Genomic DNA, 25146 nt, shown 5'->3' with positions numbered 1-25146 from the left:
CTGTGCAGGGCACGGGGGGCTGAGCTGTGTCTGGGGAGGGGAGCCCTGAACAGTTCCAATGAGATGCTGGAATGAGCTGCTCATTTCTGTGCGAGCAGCCTTGATGCATAACTGCAAAGTAAGCTCTTATTGTACTGTCCTCTGCCTGGAGAAACGAAAACCATTTCTCATGGTATCAAAGTACTGAAATGCTCGTCGTGTTAGATGGAAAAATGTACCTGTGGCATTGGTGTTTCAGAAGGAATTACTCAGAGTGTCATTTCATGTGAAGAGGAGTGGTTTTGCTCTTTTAAGGGAGTTAAACTGAGAAAGCTGCTGCTGATGGCCTGGAGATAAATATCCAATTATGTGCCTGCTTTAATTAGCAGGCATTGCATGGACATTAGGGTAGTGTGTTATTGTGTTCTCTGGAGCCCTAAGTCTGGTACAAGGAATGCATCCTGTAAGGCATCCTTACGCTGGTTGTGCAGCACTGGTAGAAGTTGCTGGGCTGGCAGCTGTACCTGCGCTGGTTCTGTTCCCACCTGCACCCCTCTGGGCTGCGGATGGCTCTGCCTGGGTGTGGGGCTGGCTGCTGAAGATGTGACTTGTTTTAAATCCAACAGAGACATTTAACGTCGTACCCGTATCGCTGCACACTGGCAGACTTTCAGATAGAGAAGAAGATCGGGCGAGGACAGTTCAGTGAAGTTTACAAAGCAACTTGTCTTCTGGACAGAAAACCTGTGGCGTTAAAGAAAGTTCAGGTGAGCACTGGAATTCAGTCTTTCTGTGTAGTGAACAGAATGGCGCTGTTTCTCCCACTGCTTGGAACGTTGCCTACAGCTTCTAAGGTTAGTTTACCTTATTGTTAGCCCTTTGGTGGCTTCAAAATAAAGAAAACATTCATCTTTGGTCTGTGGGCTGCATGTGTGTATGCTCATTGCAGTAGATGCTGTACAAAGGCAGGAAGCAAAGACCAGTTCCTTGTTGAATAAGTTCTTGGATTTTGTCACCATCTCACTTTGATCTTCTGCTATTTTGTCTTTGAAGATTTTTGAAATGATGGATGCCAAGGCTCGGCAAGATTGCATTAAAGAGATTGACCTCTTGAAGGTAAGAATTTTATTTTTCGATTTGTTTTGAGGAAAAACACCAGCTGATGACATTTTTTGTTGTTTGTTTGCACAATATCTTGGAGAAGACCAGACAACGTTCCAAAAAATTTGTTTAGTTAGGGTGAAGGGGAAGTGCAGGGATATTTACTGACAGTCTGCATACGTCGTAGTATCTTGTTTAATATGCAAATCATTACTGTGCAGGTTGTTTAATTATTTTCTGTTGTTGAAGGGAAATGAATCTTCATAGCTATCGCCACTCAGACCTAAGCATTGTTAGAGGTTGTGTGGGGTAAACCAGAGGCTGGAATGCAGGAAGAGAGAAGTGCCAGCATGGCAGGAGGGGCGCAGGCTGCCGTCGCTGTCACTGCTGTGGTGGTTTGATGTGCTCTGTTGGCTCGTGGTGCTGAGGGCTCTAGCTAGCTTTGTTGGATTGCATGAACTCCGTGATGCCTCCAGGAGCTCAGCAGAGTTTTCCCATCAAAAAGTCCTACAGAAGGCAGAAAGGAGCTCTCAAATCAGAAGCTTAGCTTTACCTACAAGAGCAGTGTGCAGCGCTCTGCCATCGGCTGTGCCCTGAGAGCTGGTTTGATGGACGCGAGGCGTCCTGACGCACGTTGGGTGTCAGTACCTGTTCTGCTCGAGGCTTTGGTGCTTTCTTGCCTGGAATCTGATCTTAGGCTGATGTATCTGAGCGCAGACACATGAGAGAAATTGCCCAGAGACGATGGGCTCTGCGATTTCTTTATTTATCCATGTCTCTGTCTGGTGGGAATGCTCCTCTCCTGATGCCTGCACATGGATCCCATTAGTGCTAATGTGCGCCAGTGTCGAGGCATCGCGGAGGAGAATCTATCCCTAATGTGCATGCAGAGAGCCTGATTAGCATGATGGATTGTAACAGTGTTTCTTTTGGCTTTGTAACCCCTGAAACAGGCAGGTTGAGTCACAGCTGTTTAGTAGATGAAATGCTCACTTCAGTAGTTTCTGAATTTACTGCATATCTAAGAGCTTGAGTGAAAGAAAATGTAATGCGAAATGAGCAAGAGGGAATGAGGAGAGAAATCTGGGTTCTCCATTTTCTCCTAAGAAATCACAGGTTTCCATTTTAAGAAATTCAGATATAAAATAGTAAGATAAATTTTAATTTGAGCAAGTTTCTTAATTTAGGTCTGCAAGTAAATTAACAGTCAGAGTAGATGCACATTTTTAAGGAACATTGATGGTAAAAAGATACCATGAGAAAAAAGCCTATTCTTAAATAAAAGTAAGAAACAAATATGTAAGCATAGATAATGGCAAAAGTAGGCCAATGTACTGCAAGCAGTTTACACATTATTTTACTTCTATCAAATTTTAGTTGAATTCTACTTTTGTTTTTAGTAAGCAGTGCTGTAATCAGTTGATTCTGTGGTTCTGTTGGGTTATTTGTATGTCTGGTGTCACTGCTCACCAAGTTTCAGAACGCTGCTTTAAAAATGTGTTTACAAGAGGAAAAGCAGCTTCGCCTCCTTCTGGGCCGTGTTGCTCTCCAAACACACTTTATTATGCTGTGCTTTTGATAAATGAATTTCTCTCACGTACTTTTTACTGGGATAACCCGGAGCACGGTTTGTAGTTGCATCTGTTACCAAGTGCTTTGCATAACGATTACAAAAATGATGCAGGTTGTGCATCTTTGAGTTGTTACTGCGCTGTTATTCATCTTCTTGCGCTCCCTCTGTCTACAGCAACTGAACCACCCCAATATAATTAAATATTTGGATTCTTTCATTGAAGACAATGAACTTAACATTGTCCTGGAGCTGGCAGATGCTGGTGATCTCTCCCAGATGATAAAGGTAAGGACCTGTTGATTCTGAGGGGCTGTGGGCACTCAGCCATTGGGCCAGGAGGCAGCTCTGTTCTGGTGCTCCTTGGGGTTTGCTCACCTGGAGGACGGTGGCAGGACCTGGGTGGATCAACTGTAGGGGTTGGAAGACACCTCTGGAGGTCCCCAGTCCAACCCCCCCCAAAGCAGAGGCTGCAGAGTGGGGTGGTGAGTGCATGCTGTTCCTTACGGCATTGATCTGTCCCGTTTCTGATGATGGGGACACTTGATTCTTGTTGGATTTGGTGTTCATGTAGCGTGTCTGCCACTCTGAAGACATTCAAGGCAGTGTATTGACTTTCCTCGCAACAGGGATTTGGGTTTGAGAAAATGTTTCAAGTTCTTGCTCTTCTCTTATGTTGCTCTCAGGAATACTTGTATCGCTGCAAACCAGCTTTAGTTAAGCTGTTACCACCTGCTTTTATATTTTCTTTGACATGTTAATCTTTAGACATACATCCCTTGTGAGAACAGATGTGTTATATCATGTTTGTTAGCACTCTCAACCTTCTCTCAGTGTTTTACCTGTTTTTTTGCCATCATTATTCTGTAATTATCATAAATGAATGTTTGGAAAGTTCTCCTCCTCCTTGTTGTCACAGTTAAAATATCTTATTAACAGATTTGTTTTCTTTGCCAGCAGAGCTATGAGGCACTAGGCCAAAGGCTGTCAAACAAGTTACACATTGAGTCCACAGTCAGTGGCTAGATTTACACTTCCCATGAAAATGTGCTCCGTCTCAGGGAAGTGCCTGGGGTGTGAGTGTGCTGGGCTGGGCCACGGCAGAGCAGACCCAGAGCCTCCTGTCATTCCTTACTGAGAGCTGAGAGCCTCACCTGCAGTTACCTGCAGCCAAGAGTGGAGCTTTATGAGGAATTCCAGATACCAGGTTGGGGCAGATCCCAGCACCAAGCTCCTCCCATGCTGACCTTTCCTCTTTTCCCAACAGCTCTTAGGAAACCTGCAGTTTGCCAAGGCCTTCGGTAGCAGGTGGGGCTGTGAGGGCAGAGTTAAGGCTGCTGTCTTCCTGGGCCTTGCAGGTCTTGTTCTTAAATCTTGTTCTTAAATCTGCAGGTCAGTTTGTCTTGTTCTTAAATCTTAGCTTACAAGAAGTTTTACCGACATAATTGTCAGAAATCATCATGAGAAATACTTGCTGCCCCCCCCAGTGTTCAGCTGTTAGTTTAAAACCTTTCTTACTGATGAATACATTTTTTCATCTGTCAGAATTGGCTGTTTAATTACCATAAAATTATTTTTGTGTCATATATGCAGACATGTTTTGTATCTGGAAGCAGCATAGCACACGTTCTCTCTGCCAGGGCTCCCGGTCCGGTCTGTTCTCCCACACCTTTGTCACACAAGTGGGGAGAATGCTCAGGGCCTTTCCTGAGTCGTAGAAGTCGCCTTTCAGTGATGCAAATATTTGAATTCAGATGTTTATTTGTTGTTGTTTTTTTAGATTGTTTTTTTAATAACTGAAATACCCACCAACTAACACCAGGAGGAAATTGAATTCTCCTCCTGAGCACAGTTGGAAGCAGAGTTGCTGAAGCCAGGTTTGCTGCCCGCTCCTCTGCAGCACCACCGCTCCCCCACCCCTGGGGAGTTCAGGCTGACGTGAGGATTTTCATGTTGGAGAGGCGGTGGGAGCAGCAGCAGCAGAGCTCTGAAGGTGCCAGAGTGATAAAAACAGGGACTGTCTTTGTCACGCCCCTGTTGCCTGCATTATTTATGAGGAATTGTAAAGCTGATGTAAGGGAGTGCTGCTGCATAACCCACTGGAGAGTTGGGGCTCTCTTGTAAATGTCAGACAAGTCTTATTGGACATGACATTCGGAAAATTATCGCTTGTGGTCTTGCATATCCACTCTTAAATACTTTACTGAAAATTAAATAATATTATCATGTATATAACACTTTATCCTTCACCCTCTGTAATTCCTCTGTGCTCTCTATCAAGTTTTGGTTTGAAACTGTTGCAAGCTGTCAGACTTGCTGCCTGGGGAATTGCACGGTTGTGCCCCTTCACAGCTGATGTGCAAAATAAAATTTGCCATTACTTGAGTCAAACACGAACCAGTAACAGCATCTCACATAAAATACAAAATGTGACAACGGACATCAGATGTCTGTACTGAGAGGAAAAAGCACAAGATGCAGAAAGGGGCAACAGCCAATTTCCTTCCTTTATTCTTGCTTCTGCATGCTGCTGACTGAAATTCTCAAGGGTATGATGCAAAAGAAATGTGGTTGTGGAGTGCTAGAAGGATGAACAGCGTTTCAGAGCTGGTTGTTATCCCGCAATACCTTATATATCAAAGGCTGAGGGTAAATCTTAAACCACTGCAAGTGTGTTGGAAGTGGATTTTGTTAGTGCTCCAGAGGAAGAACGTGCTCAGTGTGTAGCACAGGAAGAAGCAATGAGAAGTCGGGGACCAATAATTGGAAGTAGTGCAATTTTGGGAAGCATTGGAGGAGGCTGTGGTACTTTGCAGGATGTGCACAGCTGCAGTGCGGTCCTGAAATGGAGACACTGAAGGTGCATCATGTTTAGCCTTCACTGCAGCGTATGACTGGTTGTTTATCCTGTAATAAGTTACTGGGGAGGAAGAGTGAAGTGTTGGAAATAACCATTCCTGTGCTGCATTGCTTCTTATTCGTGCATCATCTTTATGATTATTTTATCTGAGAGTCGTCAGCACCCAGAGGTCCATAGAATGTGGACTCGGCTATGCTTGACGCTGCATAAATGCACGTAAAAACTGTCTCTTTCCAAACCCATGTGTGTCTTGATCAGCAGTGTCTTTGCATCTCACTGGAGATACCTCGGTTAATTTAATATTCCTATTATGAATGAAAAGGAATATATTATCCCACCTGATCATGGAAGAAATACGGATACTTTACTGATGCTATGGCCATCTTCTCAGAAGAGGAAACACATTTCTCTGTTGTTAATAGACTGTATGATAATGAATGTTTATGAGTTTTTTTTTTTTAATGATCTTTTGTTACTTAAGGCAAAATATTTGAGACATTTGTTGTTTTGAGGCATTAAATATGTTTTGCAAGGTAATTAAGGAGATTAATGCTGATTATAATTGGTGTCCATTCAAAAATGTCAAACCTATTTAAGCGTATTTTTCGTAATAGTTGTTAATTAGTGAACTGCATTGAAGTTTGCATACAGAGAGGAGTTAAAGCTAATCAGAAAAAAAGTCTGTTGCAGATCTGGGAGACATGAGCAACCGGCAGCTGATGAACGCGAGTCCAGGAACAAGTCAGATGTGTTGCTTTTGCACTGATCTTTTATTTATTTCCTTCCCCAGTATTTTAAGAAGCAGAAACGGTTAATCCCAGAAAGGACGGTGTGGAAATATTTTGTGCAGCTATGCAGTGCGGTTGAACACATGCACTCCCGCAGGGTGATGCACAGAGGTAACATTAATTCAGTCTCTTTTCACTGAATAATAATATAATGTTCCAATTAGTAAGCGCCTACATTCAAAAACAATTATGCTGATGTTCAGCCAATGCATGTTTAGAGAGGCTGGAGCTCGCAAGATGGATTTCTCCTCCTGTCTTTTTGCCTCATTGTTAAAGGATTCAGTCCGAAGTGAGTGTGCTATTAGGAAGATGAGCTGCTTTGTATTCCAGACACCGATATTGAGTAGAAGTGTCAAACATGCCATTAGAAAAGTGTCAGAAGTAAAATGCTGAGACTACTGGATACAGTGAGCTCTCTAAGAAATAGGCTTCATTATATGAGTTGTGACCTCAGAGAGTTTAGGAGAGTTTTCCTCTCCTGCAAGATTTTCTCAAGTATTGATACAAATACGTCCCACACTCTGATTGTCTGTTCTCTATTTCTGTTAATTATTTTGAATCTCTTGTCTTAGAACTTTTTGCTTTGAACTTCACAAAAAATTGCATTGCTGCTTTAGTGTAACTAAAATGCTTAGTGAAGGACCTGACCCAAGAGGTGCAGGTATGCAAAAGGCACGAATACCAGCCTCTGCTGCTTCTGCCGTTTCTTTCCTTCTTGGAAGCAGTGAACTCTTAACCAGTTTTTTCAGCTGTGTGATGTCATTTTTGCTCTCTTTCCACCCCTCGTGTTGCTGATCCGTACCTGAATTACTTGTACCGTAGGTAACAGAAATGTGGGATCCTGTGCATTTAGTCTTCTCTAACTGTGAGAAAAAGCCTCCCTAACCTTCAGCCTGATGTGACTTCTTGGGAAACCAGGGTTCTTGTGATTTCTACAGCACACAAGCAGAATGGGCTGTACGGAGCCCAGAATTTAAGTGTAGTAGGACAGTAATTTGTGGGTGGTGGGCAGTTTCATGCAGAAAATTGTTTGCTTCCTTTGGGGAACAACTCAGCGTTGCTTTGATTGATTACATCCGTTAAAGAGGTTGCTGCTGTGTGATGCTATTTCCAATCACTTTTCCTCACTGGTATTTTTTGTGTGTTGAGAAGTATGCTCTGTTGTGTGTGTATGGAACCTGAAGTTGTAAAAGACTCAGCCTGTCAAAGCTGCAAGGAAACACAGTTCTGTTCGAGTCTGTCCTGTACAGGCAATGCTCCAGGCTATGCTTCTATTGCAGTATTAGAACCAAATAACCTTTTGTGGCTTTGACCTTCTACCTTTTTCTTCTTGCAGACATAAAACCAGCCAACGTGTTTATAACAGCCACAGGGGTGGTGAAGCTGGGAGATCTTGGATTAGGCCGGTTTTTTAGTTCTAAAACCACTGCAGCACATTCCTTAGGTAAGATGATTCTTCTCATCAGTAAGCAAGTGCTACTGTGCAGTTGTCAACTGTGATGTTCAAAGGAAGTGGGGTCTACTGTCCTGTAATGACAACTTTGGTTTGGGGGGCACATACATTGTTTTCTCCTATTTCCTTTTTGAATAGTCTTGAAACAGATGGAGTATTCCTATAAAAATTCTTACTGTTTTTTTGCTTTAAAACTTGCACTTGATGGTTTTGTTGGTTTTGTTGGTTTTTTTCCTGGAATGTCTGGCCTGTTAAAGGTGTGATTTATAGCAAATGTAACAATTGCAGCTTTTCCACCCTAAATAGCATAGTTGTCTGTACTCTGCCTACTAGAATTAGATGTTGCACCACCACTGTTTTTTGGCAGATGCTGCTCAGCTGTCTTCCCCTGAGCAAGGACTGTGATGCTGTCTGAGGTGAGGGAGGTATTTAAGGTCCTCACAGCTTGTCTGTTCCAAAGAGGGACTTCACTTTGAAATTCAACTTCAGTTTAATAGATCCAAGTTTTCTTAATGCCTTCCATGTATCTGAAGGTTGTTTTCCTGCTCTGCTGTGTGTGCAGCTTTGTTTCTGCCGAAGCATAGTTTGCTTTCTCTACTTTCATTCTTGCTGAATTGTATGCTGCTTTCAGACTCTGATACTTATCTCTCTGAAATTTTATGCTATGCTATGCTATGCTTCGGTTCGTTTCAGGTTCTTGTTATCCACAAGGACAGCAGCATTCCCACAGTTAGTGGATATATTCAGCAGAACTTGGGCTGCTGGGTGTCTTGCAGGACATCACTGGAGGTAGCCTTCTGTTACAGTGGTGAACTGTTTTCTGACCAGATTTACATTTTTGAAGTGGTTTATTTCAGGCAGATTTCAGAGTTTGCTTATAAGCAAAGTTCATGTTGATGTAAAAGGTTGTAAGATATCTGTTGCTTATCTTTCCTTCCCTCAGAAGCCCACGGCCTTGTCATGGAATCAGAGTGATAGCAAGTTTTCTGGATAAGTCAATGGGAAAAAGCAAAAACAATTGTGAACAATATACATACCGTGTTTAAGTAACAGTGGTACCTTCCCATCTGTTTGCAGAGAAGTAACTTCTTCCACCATTTTAAAATTACAATTCCGATAAGATTTCTAGAAAGTTAGCTGTCCATAAAGCTGGCAAAGCAAGCTGATTTCTTACACAAATGAAGCTCCGTGCCTGTTCTTACAGGAGAAAGTAAAAGCTCTAGGAAACCAGAGTGGCCGTGTGCTTTTTCTCACATCCTGCAGAGAATTCTTAAAAAATGTCTTATGTTTCATGTTTTGTTCTGTCTACAAGTTGAAGTGCTTAGGACAAATCCTTTCCTTCAAGGAGAATGTGTTTCAGTGTGAATCAAGTGATAAATAGTGATCGTTTGTTAACGTGAAGGAACTATGTGGAAACTGCTTCATAAAAATTTTATTATTAGCATTAATTACAGAGCTGTGGAAAAGTGTACAGTATACAGAGTTCATTCTTTGGCTTACAGTATAAAATCTTTCACAGTTGTTAGTTGTGCCCTAAGTGCCTGCAGAGGAGAGGTGGCTCGTTTCCCGTTTGTGTTGACGTGTCTGTTGAGTCATGCCTGCTGTGCTCAGCAGAGGAGGGCCCTTGCTTCTCAGCACAGTCGGAGCTCCCACATGTAGGGCGCTCTGTTGATTTTTGGAACACAGAACTTCTTTGTTTCCCTGTTTGTCCTCACCCATTCGATTTCCTCCATTGATGCAACTCCTGCTCTGTTGTTTGTTTATATGAATGCAAACTTAGTTGAGTGTCGACACTGGGGCTTCTCAACGCACGAAGAAGGAAGATGTATGCCTTATTTTGTGTGCTTAGAAGAAGCTTATTCATTTCTCCAGTTAACTTTCATAAAAGGCTAGATTTCCTTTTGCATCAGCTTACCCTAGGATACATGCACTAGACTCACTAGGTTAAAATGAATCCTCTTCACGGAAAGTTATAAACCTCATCATCTGAACAGGCAAAAATGGGACTGTCTAATTACATGATGTTATCTAGTCTGACTGCTGTGCTTACTACATTAATAAGAATAAATTGGGGACAGGAAGCCATGTGCAGCCAGCTTCCCGGCCTGTGGCCATCACCAGGACTGCTTTCTGCTGTTGAGAGCTCCTTAGGAGGAGATGGGAAGAGATGGGAAGATTGGGCCTCCGCTTCCCCTCCTCGCCATCTGCATCCTGGGTGGGTGCAGAGCATTGCTGGGCAGCAGGGAGCAGATTTGGAGGCAGCGTGTGCTGTGTGGGGATGGGCAGACTGCCGCCCACCGTCCTTCAAGCGAAAGGAGCGTGTTTGCAGGCAGAGAAGGTATTGCATGCTCGAAGCTGTGTTTATTTGTTTATCATCCTCTTGCCAGGCACATAGGCTGTGTGGCAGCAGGAAAGTCTGATCCTAGTTTTGGCACGATGAGGACGTTTGTGGCAGTAGCCGTGAGGGATGGAGCACAGGCCGGGCTGAGTCGGGCGCTCAGTGCAGCCCCGTTGCCCCGGCAACCGGCCTGGGCCTCTGCTGGCTGCTGACCCATGAATCCAACGCAGGGCTGTGCGGATGGAGCCATGCATTTCTCTCTCCCTTGCATTTGCCAATACCGGGCTGCATGAAGGGGTGTTCGGCCACTCCATGACCCGTCTGACAGGTGAACCACCGGGCCACCGCGCTGGGGATGGGAGCTGTAATTAGAGCACGGAGCAGAATGAATGTCAGATGAATTACCAGGCAGCAGATCATATTTGTCAGGAAGGATTGCGTACATAAAAATTAAGTGACAGTACATGCCGGGGTAATGAGAGAAAAATGAAAGATTTGCCCATACACAGCTCAGGAAAGACTGGCGAGCCCTGTGTGTTGAGGGATGGCTGCTCTGGGAGCTGGGCACCTCCTGCCCACGGCCGCTCCTTTGCTGCATCCCGTCTTGTTCCCCCCACTGCCCACACTGTGTCCCCAGAGCAGCCTGTGGCCCTGCAGGCAGCGCCTGGTCCCAGCTGTGCTCCCCAGGCTGCTCTCCATCCTGCATGCTTCAGCACTCCCAGGGCCGGGACGTTCTGCTCTGCCCGGCTTTGTTGGCGGTGCCTGTTTGTGTCTGGTCTTTAATTTGGTGATCCCTGAGACGTGCATCCAGAGGCAGAACAGGCACGTTAGAATCGCCTCGTTGTTAGGTTTTGCTCTAAAGCCTAATTACTTAGGAATATTGTAAATGTTACAGTGTTATTATGAATAGGGAGCATTTAACATTGCATGGACTTTGGGAAATTTAACAATAAAAGGAAAGATTTTATTTTAGTAAGAGGATTAATGAATACAATAAATGCAATTTATACGGGAGAGTTCCATTAATTTTAAAATGAACCATTTTACTGTAGAACTGAGTAACGTGCTCATTCTTTTGCCAAATAGAGTTGGCTTACCCAAAGCTTCTGAAGGGCTTTGCATCTTGAAAAGCAAAAACCAGAATAGCCTTGTTTTGGAGCAGATGACTTGTGAATTGTTCTTGGACAAGAAGGAACTCAGAGCAGATTCTCCTTCTGGGACATGTGTAAGGCAAGCCTTCTGTGGGCTGCATGGGGTGCTGCTCGTCCTCCAGTTCCTTGTTGGATGTGCAGGTGAACGGGGAGCAAATGTGCAGTCATGAGAGGAACTCGTTTGTAAATAGGTTGTTTGTTGGTTTTTTCCTTTATTGTTATTGGCTTGCTGAGCCAGTTTGTCATCTGAAACAGAGTACGAGTACCCTGGGGGAGGGGGAAATTTGAGTGGTTTTTTTTGTGTTTTTGTTTTTGTTTTTTTTGAGAGATAGAGACACACACAAGAAATCTCCCTTATACTACAACAGACAATATTCCTTGCATCACATCTTGAGAAACTTTGGCTTTTGGATGTGTTCCTGAGGTGCTGTTTGTGTAAGAAACAATTGCTGCAGAGTTACTGCAGGTGTATTGCAGTACCTGCATGTGAGAGGTGTGACTGAAAGTCACCTCAGGTTGTGTCTGTAACTTTAAAAAAAAAATGAAAACAGAGAACTTAAATCATCAGAGCTCCTAGGAAGAGCTGAAATACTATTCAGAAAATGTTCTTTGTAGGAATAAGTAGATTAATTTTTGTTTTCCTTGAGACAATTAGCCTGGGTACCTCATTGCGGTTTGAAGTAATTTAAGGTACATTTCAATGCTTTTGCCTTCAGCTTCGTTTTTGTTTTGCTTGACATGCTCTGCCAGGGCTTGGGACACAGCCTGCCCATCTCCTGTCAGGCACTCACAAATCTTCAGTGCTTCTGCCACTGAGGCATGGCTGAAGCAGGGGGAGCAGTGGCTGAGATGCTCTTCTGTTTCCCTGAGCTGAGCTGCTCGGGTTTCGGTTGCTTCTTTTGTTTGTTCGCTTTATAATCCCAGTGTAAAGAGAAGCTGTATCATATCTAGTTTTTATTATTTAATATTTCTTCAGCAGTCGAAAGAAGCTTATTCTTGACAGCTGAGAACATGGGAAGCTTCGTGTCTTGTCACAGAAGGACTAGGGACAGATGAAGTCTCCTGCAAATAGGACAGAATACAAAAATTAATGCCTGAAAGTTGGTCTGATTCCCAAACCATTCTTTTACAAAAGTACCTGGAAGTATCTCCCAAGTCATGCAAACATTTGGCGACTGATACTTAAAAACCAGACAATTAAAATAATGCTGAGACTTCATGGGAGCCCATGAGCTTGTTTGGAGAGGTGAGGCAGGTGGGAGCAGTGCCCTTGCAAGCAGAACTGCTTCCCTGCATTATTTGCACCACCAGGTATTAAAACTTACTAAAATATTTTTCCTAATGTCATGGCATGTGTTATAATGTGTCTTGAGTATTAAAGTTAAGCTAGTTGCTTAGAAGATACTGTATTAGTATCTTTAAACTGTTTTTAACAACAGCGTTACTTGTGGATGGCATCAACTGCTTTTGAGCAGTTTTTTGTTTTTTTTTCATTTGTAATGAACACGTTTCAAAAATCACAAGTACTTCAAACCACGACAAAGTTTGTTTTGACAGGAGCAGAGCATCTCCGAAAGGAAGGAGTGCTTTAATCACCATTACCCCTTTGAGGCCCATGTTGTGCTCTGATATCTCTTGGTTTGAAACTGGGAATACTCTGTAAAGATACATAAAGGTCAGAACTTGTTAGGTTCTTTCATAGGCAGAACTGTGTTGCCTGCTGTGAGAAAGTAAAGCGGTAGGTAGAAAGCAAAACAATTTATCAGTTGGTTTTGTATTTTTTTAGCCAAATATGGCTGTGGATTTTGATTCGTGTCAGGAGATGCCTATGTCTTATAATGTTGTTTAAGAAGCATAGAGAGCCTGTGAGAAAAGTGGGAAATGTTCTGTGCTGGTTTGGATGTGCTGGCAGTGTGCCTGAGGTGTGGGAGAGCAGAGCTGCGAGAGACCAGGCTGTGCTGTGCTGCGTTCAGTGAGTGAGCCTCTTTGTGAGGGAGCAGCTGAAAAACGTGGGGCAGATTTTCTCTTATTTTTGCCTGTGAGCAGCCAAGTATAAATTTCATGGGGAGCATTGATCCCTGGCTAAACTGTGTTTGTGTGGGGGGAAGCTTTGTTTAGAAAATAAAATTGTGTACGTACAAACTCAGCCGCTGTCACTTTCGCAACAGAACTCCTCTGATCCTCTGATTCAAGCTGAAGAATGTTTTCAAGATCGTTGAGCAACATCTTCCCTGCGTACTGAGTGCCTTTCTGCATTGGAGGCGATGCAGCTCTGCACCTGGTGTTCCTGGGGCAGGTTTGGGAACTCAGTGCAGGGTATCCATGCTCGGTGGCTGCTGGAGCTGCACCATTATGTTTGTTTGGTTCAAACTCTGTGTCGGAGCAAAGCTGTGTGAGTTTTATTTCAGAAATAGCTTCTTTGCCTGTGTGTTTTCCTGGAGAAACAAGAGACTGCTCTTCATCTCACTCAGAATGATTAGCGCTTCCCTCCCTTGGATGTTGCACCGTAGCCATTCTGGTCCATGTGGGTGTTTTAGCTGCACACACAGTGCTCGGGGGGGGTAGGAAGAGATGTTGTTCTGAGATCTTTGAGGCAGGCTGATATTCAAGCAAAGTGCTTTGACTTCCAGGAATAGAATAGGAAGATGCTTGCTTAGTCATAATCTTCTCTATGGCTCTGCAACCTTTGTAACTTTAAAGGCATTACTCTAGCAGCTGGTGATTAATATTGAATCTGAACAATATTCTGTATTTTCAGCTGGGCGAATGCCAAAGAAAGTTTCTGATTAATGGTCTCCGATTAGACTATTCTTGTCAAATTGACTAATGTGATGCAATGGTGAGCCCTGACTGATTGCATTGGAAGTCTTGTGCGGTTTTCTAGAAGATGCTCATTACAGGAGATTCCCACGTAATGTTGGACAGGCCATAAAGAGAATTGGGCTTGTCAGTCTTTTATCATGACGGCTATTTAAAAATTAATGCATCAGTTCTGAAATGCGGAGCCCTGCTTGTTCATATATTTGCTGACAACACTACAGTAATGATAGGTAAATGTGCAAGGTAGACTTCATAAAATCAGATCAGGCACGGACTGCTCTGCAGGCCTATTAATATAATGGAACAGACTAATGCACAAAAAATGAAATCTGGACCATAACGCACTCATCCGTGTTACAAACCCTGTCATTTTGCTTTGATCGAAGGTTCTTTTAAGGCGTTATCTGAAACGACAACTTTAGCCTACCAAGCAGACCCCTGCTAACATGGCAGGCAGGACCGTAACTTTAGAGCCCACACGTTGTTATTTGCTCTGAGCTTGTCACGCAGTGACCCAGAATAACTGATAGCAAGAACAGCTACTGCTGGAGGCCAGCACTGGCACCACGTGCTATAGAGCACGCAGACGTTGGGCAGGGAGAGCTGGAATGGGCTCCATGCTCACTGCTGTGGCTCCGTGCTGCAGCCCTGCTCCTTTGCTTGCTGCTGGTCGTGGCAGGCTCTCTTCCATGTAGGTGCCTCTTCCATCTAGTCTTGTAGGTTTCTTTCAGATTTGAGAAGGGAAGAGGCACAGACTTAAAAGTTGGGATGTGACTTATGTGCTTGTGTCTAATGGAGACTTCCAAACCAAGAACTTCATATGACAGATTGCTCTATTTCTAAGGAGGAAAATGAATCAGTGCTCTAACCATGTGCAGTTCCTCTATGCAAATCTGTATGGGTGTCTATCAGTGAAATATCAGTGCCTGTCTCAATGGGCTCGTGGCCCATGTTTCGATCCTGTGGATGATGGGAATGCAACCAAGTTCTGGACTCTCCTGTTTATTTAATGCAGCGTGCTCTGAGCTGCAGGAGCCTGAGGTGATTTTGCTCGGGTCTCACGCCGATGGCGGCAGCACCCCGTGTTGCTGGGCCCTGTGTGCTCTCTGGGGGGGTTTTGCCTTTCAGGAGCTTTCCACTCCAGAAGTAATTTGTTTCCTTCTGTGTGCAAACCCCTGAGGAAAGCCGAGGAAGGTGGTGCAGCTCTCCCCCCTCTGCCTCCAGCGCCGCTGTTCATCTGCTCAGGAATCTTTCAGCTGTCTGCAGTCAGGGCTTTGGGTGAAGAAGTGGCAAACTGAAAGTTACAGGCAAAATAAACATTTGCCATCTTGCGTGAAAGGTCTCTAATTAAGAGATGGATGCTGAAAAAAAGAGAAAAAAAAAATTGACAGAGGATGGAAAAGCATGGGAAAGGAGAGAGCATAGGAAGTCCTTGGATGTTTTAATAAATGATGTATCTGAGGTTTATTTGATGTAGTTGAAACTGCCAGGATGTCTTGTATTTTCAGTACCACAACTGAAACTTATTTAGGATTTTAAAAAGAGCCTTTTTGAGGTAAGGAATTTATTAATAATTTCCTGCAAGTCCTGTCCAAAATGCTGTAGTAAATTTCTTGTGATAAAATACAGACTTTTGGAAGTACATGGAAATCCAACAGCTCCTAATGGGACTGGAGCTGGAGCAGCGTTTAAAAGTTTGGAAGTACTCTCTTGGTTCTTCCTGAAAGCTGTACCTGTCCTGTGTCAGGTTTGTCACTGGCACCTCCCTGCTCCAGCCAGCGGTCTCCCAAACTCTTAGCAGGGGCACCTCATCGTCTCGAGCTGGGCTGTCGTGCTGCTAGTGCAGGTATGGCAGCGGATGCTCAGTGGTGTGCTGTCCTGGGATCTTGTTGTGGCACTGTACATCCATGATGTGTATCTCACTGCTTCCTGTGCCGCTGAGTGAACCAAAGAACTGTCGTTTCATGGTGGCTCTGCCCATGGGAGACGCAGCGGTGGCTCAGGAGGAAGGAAAGCTTTCTTCAGATTTCTGAAATAGAAAAGGTGCTTTCAGCAATGTTCAGCAGTCATCAAGTGTTCATGTGGTTGTATTTTTGGTTCTAGATGAGAATATGCCTTTGAAAGCATGATTTCTTTCCAAAGTCTTGTGCCAGACTTCTCTAATGAGCTGTTTCTGCTAACCCTCATCCTTCAGCTAAGTCACAGTTCTGTACAATGCGGGTTGCGCCGTCTCTTTCTTGGATGGTAACTCCTCATTTGTTCGTTTTCTTTGCAGTGGGAACTCCATACTATATGTCCCCAGAAAGAATACATGAAAACGGCTATAACTTTAAATCCGATATCTGGTCTTTGGGCTGTTTGCTGTATGAAGTAAGTATCATCTTTTCCCATTTGTCTTAGCTCACGGTACAGTGAATCAGCAGTTGAGCAGGTCAAAGTTATTTTCTCTTATTTGTTCAGAAGCCTTATGAGAAATTAACTCTTCGTGTTCATGGCGTGATTTGTGAGCGTGAACAAGAAGGGAATTGTGGCACGCAGCGCTGGTGCAAAGTGGATGTGCTGGGTCACGGTGGGTGCTGAGGGTATGGGCACAAAGAAGCCAGTTTACTGTATTCATTCTTCCCACTGTGAGCAGAGCTGTAATTAGGGCAGCATATTCGTAGTTTCTCCTGAATGCCATTTGTTCTACAAATAGAAAATTCATTTGAATGTAAGCCACTGGTTTGTTTAATTGAATTCTGACTAATTGGAATATCTTAACTCTGAGAACTTTTGATAAAGAAAAGCAGAGTTTTTACGTAATGTGAAATCACCATTTCTGTGCCCTTGTCAGAGCTCAGCTGGGATGTTCCCCTGTTGCACGTCGTCCTACAGACAAAGGTGGGGTGGCAGAGCGGGCTCTCCTCGATTGAACTGCACGATTTGTAACTCCTTTTCCTAAAAGCCAGCTGGTTTTCTTTACCAGTACATGCATTTTAAAAAGAAGCACTAGGATTCTGTCACAGCACTCTGAGCTCTATGATTTTGTTTCTAGCAGGAGTCAGAACAACATTGTAGTCACTTATCGTTTTAAATGCATGTATCGTTTTGGAATTTAAGTGAAGGTAAAAGTCAGCATTTGTGAAGTTTTATCCTGGCCCTGAGGATGAGAAATCCTTGGCATGTTGAATTGTAAAGCTACAGCTCGCATTGGGAAATAAAGCTCTAAATGTCAGGGTCATGCTTTCCTGAGTTACTTGAAATTGTGTGAACTGATGAGATCTTGTTCCTCATTGCAATTTCGTAAACCGCACGGAATGAGAGAATAAACAGGAATGCAAATTGTTTTGCAACTGAGCAGCTATGAAGGCAATGGTAGTTAAGCATGTCATTCAGCTGCTTTAAAAACCTGCCTTTTGGGACGAGAGGGTATAAAGGTAAACGCTCGGATAATAGATCTCTTCCCGGCAGGAGTTCAGTGCTTGTCACTGTTATTTCCTTGTGGGAGGGATGTTTGTCTCAAAGAACAAACGGCTGTTTGTGCACGACTGAGTGCAGCAGCTCCATGGGTGCTGCCTTGTGGGCGCCGTGCGGCTCTGTGCAGATGGAGCAGCTCCACGGCCATCGCTGCCATCTCAGCCCGCGCTGTGAGCGCGTGGGGCAGCGGTGCAAAGGTGTTTATCAGAGGCACTTGGAGAGAAGAGGGAGCTTGAACTGCGTGTTTCTGTGCCTGTCCTCAGATTCTTCTGAGCTGTAGAGAAAGAATTCAGGAGTTTGGAAGCTGAAGCAACAGCGGCAAGCTGTAGAAAAGCTGATATTTTCAACAGAGGATGGCTTTGTGTGTAACACTTCTGATGAGATACTGGGATGAACTTCTGATGAAAACCAGGGTCATAAAACATAGCTGTGTGTACCTGGGTCTCGTGTAGCCATTTGAAAATGAGTGCAGAGACTCTTTTAAGTGGGAGCAAGGGGAAAGAACCTGAGCTTCAACCAAGTCAGTTACTGTTTTGAAGAATTCCAGCTTTGTGTCATTTATCAGACCTCACCAGGAGTTCCCAGCGCAGGGTGTTGAGTTGGGGACATGGGCTCTGCCACAATGTGTGAGGCTTAACCCAGGCTGCCAACAGAGAAGGGCCCACGTTGGGTACAAGGCATCCCTGAGACTGAGGGCACTGCTGGGGAAGGGACTCCAGATTTATGCAGAGAGAAATATTTAGCGTTGTGCTAAGATATGTTTTTGTTGCAGGCAATATGGTCCCCTTATGGCACGGTAGTCTTAGTACTCTCGTATTTCAAGGAGCTGAGTTAATTGCGTGCTGAACAGTAGCAGTACTGTAATAACGTGAAAGATTTGGCATGCAAAGCATTTTTAAATGTACTTCCTACGTAGGTAAGCCTTTACTTTGTGAGCAGGAGCTCGAGAGCTTGAGTATTCCAAGGACTGGACGGTTCCCAATTTTGTGCTCACCAGATAAGCAGCCACTTGACTTTTAAAACTTTTCAGATATTTGAAAGTGAAAAATCAAGTTCATGTATCTCTGAAAGGGCCTCCCCGCGCCCCCCCCCCCCCCACTAATTTCTTGTAATGAAAATCTTTTTCCATTTGGCTTAAAAGTAAGGAAGCAGTGTTTGTTTGGTTATGAGTCACTTCTGATATTTCTTCAGATCCGTTGTGCAGATAACTGCAGGGGATGCAGCGCACAAATTGCCGTCAGAGCTGTGCGTGTCCGCTGCAATCCCTCACATAACAGCGAGGGTTTGGGCCGCGATGGCAGACAGCACCGCTTAACTTTGACATTGGTAATCGCACAGTGATCGTTATTAAATCTTGTCAATACAGCAGTAAGTCTTCATCCCTCACTTCCTGTAGAAATCTGTCAGCAAGATCACTTCAGGGAATAAAAATAAGTTGTTAATTCCCAGAATGTAGCTGCAAGCAGTGACTTCAGTGGTTCTGGCAAGAGCATCAATTTAAACACCAACAATTCTGCATAGGAATTTTTTTAACCAGCCATCCTGCATGGTGGTCATTTCCAATGGAGATCTTGCTGTCCTTCAGTAATTGCTCTAATCAAAATGCCAGAAGCAAGCCCAAACAAAGGCACACACAGTGCTGTGCTGGTGGTTGGAGCTGTGTCAGCCAGAACGGGGGGACATCACTCCCAACGTAACCCCCTCTCTCTCCACTTCTGTGCAACTGATGGGGCAGTTTGCTGTCAGTCTCTAATTAGCAATTACAACTGTAACAGAAATGTGCTTTCACTTTTTTGCCCTCTATTTTGTGTGGAGGCAGTGGGCAGTGTGGCCCTGGGGCTCAGCTCCTGCCTGCCCTGCCGCTGTGCCACACTTCGTAGTTCAAAGAGCATCGTGTGGTGGCTGTTCTCCTGAAGCTCATGGTTTGGGGTTCGTTTGGACCTCCAGACCAAGAACCCGCAGTGTAGGTGATATTCTGTGCAGACATGCAGTTTCTTTCTGACACTTCAGTGTTAGACAAGCACCTCTCTGTACTGAGCTGGAAGTTCTTTCTCACCAGTAGCCTTCAGTTGTGCTCTCCGTGCTGTGTGCTTGGTCTGTTTACATCAGACATCTGTTGTGGGTTTGGAGTCACAAATCTGGATTAATAAAATAGAATGTAAAGGGGCTGAAGAGGAGAAGGTTCTCTGGTTGGGCTCCCAAATCTGCCTGGGACATTCTATCCGAAGCAGCAAATTTCCAAGAGGGGAGAGTGTTTGTTTTTGAGGTCCGTTTTTAAGGCAGAGCTGCATCACTCACATTTATAAGGTTCTTTTTATTCTAGGTAGCCAAATTCAAAATTAATCCACTTATTTCTTGTAGCGGTTGATTAAAAATTTACCAGTGATAGAGAGTAAATGCATTGGCAGTTCTGAGCATGGTAGTAACCGAGGAGGGCTGAAACCACGGCGTTATCAGGAACAGTAGAGCTGCCCTGTCAGAAGGTGACTGTTCGTATCAGAGGTGTTCACAGCTGCTGGTGTCTGACGGACTGCCCTGCAGCACAGGCATCCTATTTAATCCTATTTAAATTAAGAGAACATTTCTTCTGCATACTTGTGGAATTGCCCACTGACAGTGTCCCACATCTGCAGTGTTTTCAGCAGAAATAACCAGTGATGGGGAAGCACGAGGAGCTCGCTGAGTGCCGAGGCCCAGGGATGTGTGTGGTGTGGGGCTTTCAGCAGCTGGGCTGCTGCATGGGCTGGTGGAGCAGCAGCGTTGTTTGCTTGCCATCAGAGAACAGAATTTGCTCTTGCAAACCGTTAGTACTGAGGCTATTGCATCTTTACCGTTTCTGAAATGCTCTCTGTGTTTTTCTCTCCAGATGGCAGCTCTTCAGAGTCCTTTCTATGGAGATAAAATGAACCTGTTTTCTCTTTGCCAAAAAATAGAGCAATGTGACTACCCGCCTCTTCCAGCTGAACATTATTCTGAGAAGGTAAATTGGGAGCATTTGTGCAGGGGAAGTGGAGGGGTGTGGGGAAGAGCCTCCCTATCCCAGCTGCAGGGGTGGGGGAGTGCAGTGCTGCCCTGCAGCTGCCCGGGGAGCTGCTGAGCCTCTGAATATCAGCGCGCTGAAGTGAGGCAGAAAGGAAGATTTCTTAATGTGGTTTCTTAACATGGAGAGGATTTTGAGACTGAAAGTCTGTTACGTTGGCAAAAACCAACAATGAACCGTGGGAAAGCCCTCTCCTTTGCCTCCCTTTGCTTAAAATAACATACCGTGAAACCATGCTTAAATTTTTGTTCCTGTAGTTTCTTCTGCTTGCTACAGGGAGTCGTTTTTGTTTCTTCTTATTTTTTTTAAATGGGGAGAAGAGGAAAACGGTTTAATAATAAGGTAATCATCAATAAACCAAGCTGCATAAGGGGGATTTTTGAAGTCTGGGTTCTATGTATACGAAAGCGAAGGATGGAGAGCAGTAGCTGAACTGTATTTTAAGAAGCTGTGTTTAAAAAAACAAAATTGCAGGTACGCATTGCTTGCTCTGTGAGGTTGCACTTGGGCTGCACATGGTGGTTGTTTTTATGCAAGGCCTCTTGAGCTGGTTTTTTCCTGACGTTTTTTTTTTCCATGCTAAACCAGCTGTTTTTCTTACTTTCTCATTCAGTCGTTGGTGTCTCCTGTTGGAAAGGAAAAGGTTAACGTAATTGTAGATGTTGTTCTACGTTTTAAACTGTAGGCTGTGCAGGGCTGAGCTGCTGGGGCTGCAGTCTGCCTGCACCACACTGAGCTTCCCAGCTCCGACCCTGGGCACTCACAGCGTGGTGCTGCCCCATCCTCTGGGCTGCCGCACAGTTCACATTCGTTTTCTCCTGCTAAGGAACTCTTGCAAAAAGATAATTGAAGAAGTGTTGTGGAAAAGTGGATTATTTTTTCCCAAGCTGCTGTAGCAGCACGTCCCGGCTCTGTGCATTCACGTTTGCCGTGCTGCTGTAGTGTGCAGCTCAGGATCTGCCTGCTGGCAGCAAGAATTAGTGTAAGTTGACAGATGTGTTTCCTGTCTTTACAATTACTGTCTGTTTGCTTCCCTCTGGCAGTGCTAAAGAGTGTGTGTAGTGTAGTGATACAATCCGGGGTGAGAAGGATGGTTTAAAGCTCAAAGGCGCCAGGTCCCAGAGAACCAGACTCCAGATGGTGTTCATGCACTATTAACAGAATGCCTGACGAAGTCTGAGAGGGCTGTGCCTTTGGCTGTAGCTCTATGAGCTGCTGCTGCCTACATGAACCACAGAGAGCTCTGATTTCCTGAGTCTTGAACACGTCTCTGCCATGAACGCTGTTTGTTTTTTGCCGGTTTTAAAGGTTAGATTTTCAGATGCTTCTTGAGTACGGAACTGAAGGGGAGGTGGGTTGGTGTCTTCCAGCAGCTGAGCAGGGTGAGCCATTGGGTGGGAAAAAAGCGTGGCAGCGCCTTCCTGCAGCAGTAAGTTGCACCAGCAGGAGTCAGTGCTGCCAGGAGGTTGGCTGCTCCCATGTGGACGTGTTCATTTTCCTGAGGCTGATGGGGCAGATTCTCTGGGCCACTCCAGTATTGCCACTGGTGCAGGATTGGGAGTGGTGAGGGACAGCTGCCTCTCCATCCTCTTCCCAGGGCAGAGATGAGCATCAGCCAAATGAAGCTAGCAGAGTGCTTGGTGACGTGCCCCCAAACAAAGCCCTGCTGCAGGGGAGCTGCTGACCCTCGGGATGCTTTGCTTGCAGCACTGTTGTGAATGAACGGGACGAAGCATTAATTGAGGAATGCCCGCCTTTCAGTGATGGCCTCCTGGCTGTGGCCTTTTCTCCAGTCTGGATCTCATGATGGTCTGGAGGAGCTGAGACTGATTGGTTTTCTGTCTCAGAAACAAATGCGCTGGTAATTGTTGGCACCAGTTGGGGCTGCACGTCAAGGTCGGGTCTGGCAGTTCCTGCTGGGACGGCTTCAGGCCCGCGGCGACCCAGCGCTCGGGAGGCAGAGCTGTGGCCTCATTTGGGTACATTCAGTAATGCAGCTGAACTGTGTGCTTGATAGCTGTAGGGTCATGCTTTTAATTACCATTAAAATAATTGGCACTGTGGCTACTGAGAGGATGTGAGAAGATCAGAGGCTCAAGGCTGTTTCTCCCTATGCCTCGGGGGTACGAGCAGCTTTCAGTGTCTGTATAATTAAAAGCTACAATCTTTCATGTGCACAATAAAGAGGGTAGGGAGGTGGGGGGTACTTCAGCCCTTCTGCATTTTATTTATTAAACATAATCAATGACCAGTCTCTCCTTCACAGAGGTTCTCTAGGAAACACCGGGGTCTGACAGCCGCACTCGGGCATCCTGTGTCTTAAGATGTGTGTACAGATTAACTGTGATCCTTCCACAGAGGTGGGGTGCAACAGAAGCGTGCAGCACCAGCCTCAACAGCTGCACGATGAGCTCCCTGCTCCCATCTGGGGGAGCCCCACACCCGCTGCCAGTAAGGAACAAGCTGATCCATTTCTGTTCCAATGTCTTTCTGTCTTTCAGCTCCGGGAGCTGGTCAGCATGTGCATATATCCTGATCCAGATCAAAGACCCGACATTGGTTACGTGCACCAAATAGCAAAACAAATGCACGTTTGGACCTCCAGCACCTGAACCATCTGCAGACACTCTCAAAAGCCAGCACAGCTTAGTCTTACTTGAATTTTTTTTCTCAGATGAAACCGACTGGTGCCTAGTCAGCAAGTGAGGGGAGCACTCGTAGCAGGATGCTCCATTATTTCTGCAGGTTATTTGACAAGGACTCTTACAAGGTGGTCATGCTTTAAAGTGAAGATTCTGTGAGGTATTGCAAGTGATTTTTTTTTTAAGCCAATAAGATGTTACAGGTGTAGATCATTTAAGGGTCTTTTCTTAAACTGTCGTGTGTAATCTAGGATAGATGATATTAACCGGGGTGTCAGCGGTGGGCACTCCTCCTCTATCTTAACTGTAATGTGAAATATTGAAATAATTCCTTCAGTGAAATCACTTTATACTAATGTAAGAATTACAGTAGGTTTTGTGTCGTTTGTGTAACTGCTACTTCGCCTCTTCTGCAAATGGTTTATAGCAAATTTCAGTTTTTACTTTGTGTATTTTAAAGCATCCATTTATGTATTTTTATTAATTCCCTCCTTCAGATTTAGAATGGGGAGCGGTTTGGGGGGTGGGAGGGGGTAAAAATGCATTTATTTCATGACTTTTTTTTTAACTGAAAACTTAGAGTGAGTCTTTTGCTGATGCATTTAGCTGTTAATTCAGCCACTGAACTGAATTCAGTGTACAGCTGGGGAAGAAAACCCACAAATCCTGTGCAAACCACTCCACAGAAACGTGCTTCAGCAGGGCCTTTGTGAGCACCTGACTGTCACGACTTGAGCCTGCAGGTTGCTATAAAAGCAGTGTTTCTCTGCCCCAGCTGGATTTTTGGGAAGATGCTTGTACACGTTCAGTAGTGTGTTAGGTACCAGTAGGCAGAACTTTACACAAAGCAGTGTTTGAAACTCTTTGAGACATACAGAAACCAAGTCAGTCCAACGCTCTGGGTGGCCAATTCCACACCAGGATCAGCCCCGTCTACTTAACTGTGAAAGCTGATTTAGAATGTGAATTTTTATAAAAATCTCAAGCTGATTAGAGGGGGTCATCTTCTTAAATTAAAACTTTAAACCAACTAAATTCATTCATTGAATCAATGATTTGTTTCGTTACTGCCGATGAAAAACATTGCCTGCTTCAGGAGCAGCCCTGGGCAGTGTTTGCAGCGTGAGCCGGGGAGCAGAGCAGCTGCTGCAGTGTGGGAGCAGCTCTGCTGCGCTGATGCTGAGCTGCAGGCTGGGTGCTGCAGTCCCAGTGCAGCCTCTGCCTCTTTTGGTTTTCTTCAAGAAATGAATGCAAGCCTGAACTTTTTTTTTTCAGTAAGATTAGGGTTAGAGGGTTATTTACTCATATATGCTTTTAGTGGATTTTTTAACTTGATTTTTTCTACTTAAAGGAAAATTGCAGTGCCATCTTCAACTACTTTCCACCAAATTTTGCATATTTTTATAGGGTAGCAAGGAGAACTACTAATTGCTGTGAACTATGTTGGTATCATTAATGCAAGGTGCCATTTTATCGTGGCTTCTTAGCAGGAAGCTGAGTCTGCTGCTCTCCTGAGAGCCTGAGGAAATTCAAATCAGCACGAGAATGGAGGAGAGGCAGCACGTTGCTTCCCACATTCCCATGCCAACTTGTTTAATTTATAGCCATCTTCTTTAGCAGTTCTTAGGCATAAGTCTTCAGACCGTCACCTTTACACTGCAGGTTTCCTTTAAGCCATGGCAGCAGTGGGCCGGGCCGGCTGTGCTGTGCTGCTGGTAGTGGAGGTGGACCAGCAGAGGGGCTCTGCCTGCGGGGCACAGCTCAAAGTGCAGCGCCTCGAGCGCTCCGCTGTCGTGCTAGATAAAATTTATTAGTGCCTATAAGTAAATGTATTTCAAAAGGTAATTTTTTTTGCAATTGTGCATTTTTAGATAAATAAAAAAAAATGATTTACAAAATAAACACCTTTGTTTAAAAAAGAAAAAAAGGTTCAGTATTAAAGGGGAGA

At 44.6% G+C, this 25146-nt stretch overlaps 1 protein-coding gene across 3 annotated transcripts in view; it reads left to right on the top strand.

The window, feature by feature from the left end:
• Nucleotides 1-23726, top strand: part of NEK6 (NIMA related kinase 6) — a 46146-nt gene extending 22420 nt beyond the window's left edge. For all 3 annotated transcript variants that reach the window (XM_042879155.1, XM_042879154.1, XM_042879153.1), the window contains exons 3-10: nucleotides 606-746; nucleotides 1033-1095; nucleotides 2828-2938; nucleotides 6301-6409; nucleotides 7635-7742; nucleotides 16336-16430; nucleotides 20383-20496; nucleotides 23058-23726. In XM_042879155.1, the coding sequence (XP_042735089.1) occupies nucleotides 606-746; nucleotides 1033-1095; nucleotides 2828-2938; nucleotides 6301-6409; nucleotides 7635-7742; nucleotides 16336-16430; nucleotides 20383-20496; nucleotides 23058-23168 (852 nt within the window). In that variant the 3' untranslated portion in view covers nucleotides 23169-23726. The remainder of the gene's footprint in view (nucleotides 1-605; nucleotides 747-1032; nucleotides 1096-2827; nucleotides 2939-6300; nucleotides 6410-7634; nucleotides 7743-16335; nucleotides 16431-20382; nucleotides 20497-23057) is intronic.
• Nucleotides 23727-25146: the final 1420 nt, after the last annotated feature.

Source organism: Lagopus leucura, unplaced genomic scaffold, assembly GCF_019238085.1.
Source record: "Lagopus leucura isolate 7727_CA_CO unplaced genomic scaffold, USGS_WTPT01 Super-Scaffold_100022, whole genome shotgun sequence".
Classification (NCBI taxonomy): Eukaryota; Metazoa; Chordata; class Aves; order Galliformes; family Phasianidae; genus Lagopus; species Lagopus leucura.
The sequence above is the reverse complement of the archived record's forward strand: the minus strand, read 5'-3'. Positions and strand labels throughout refer to the sequence as shown.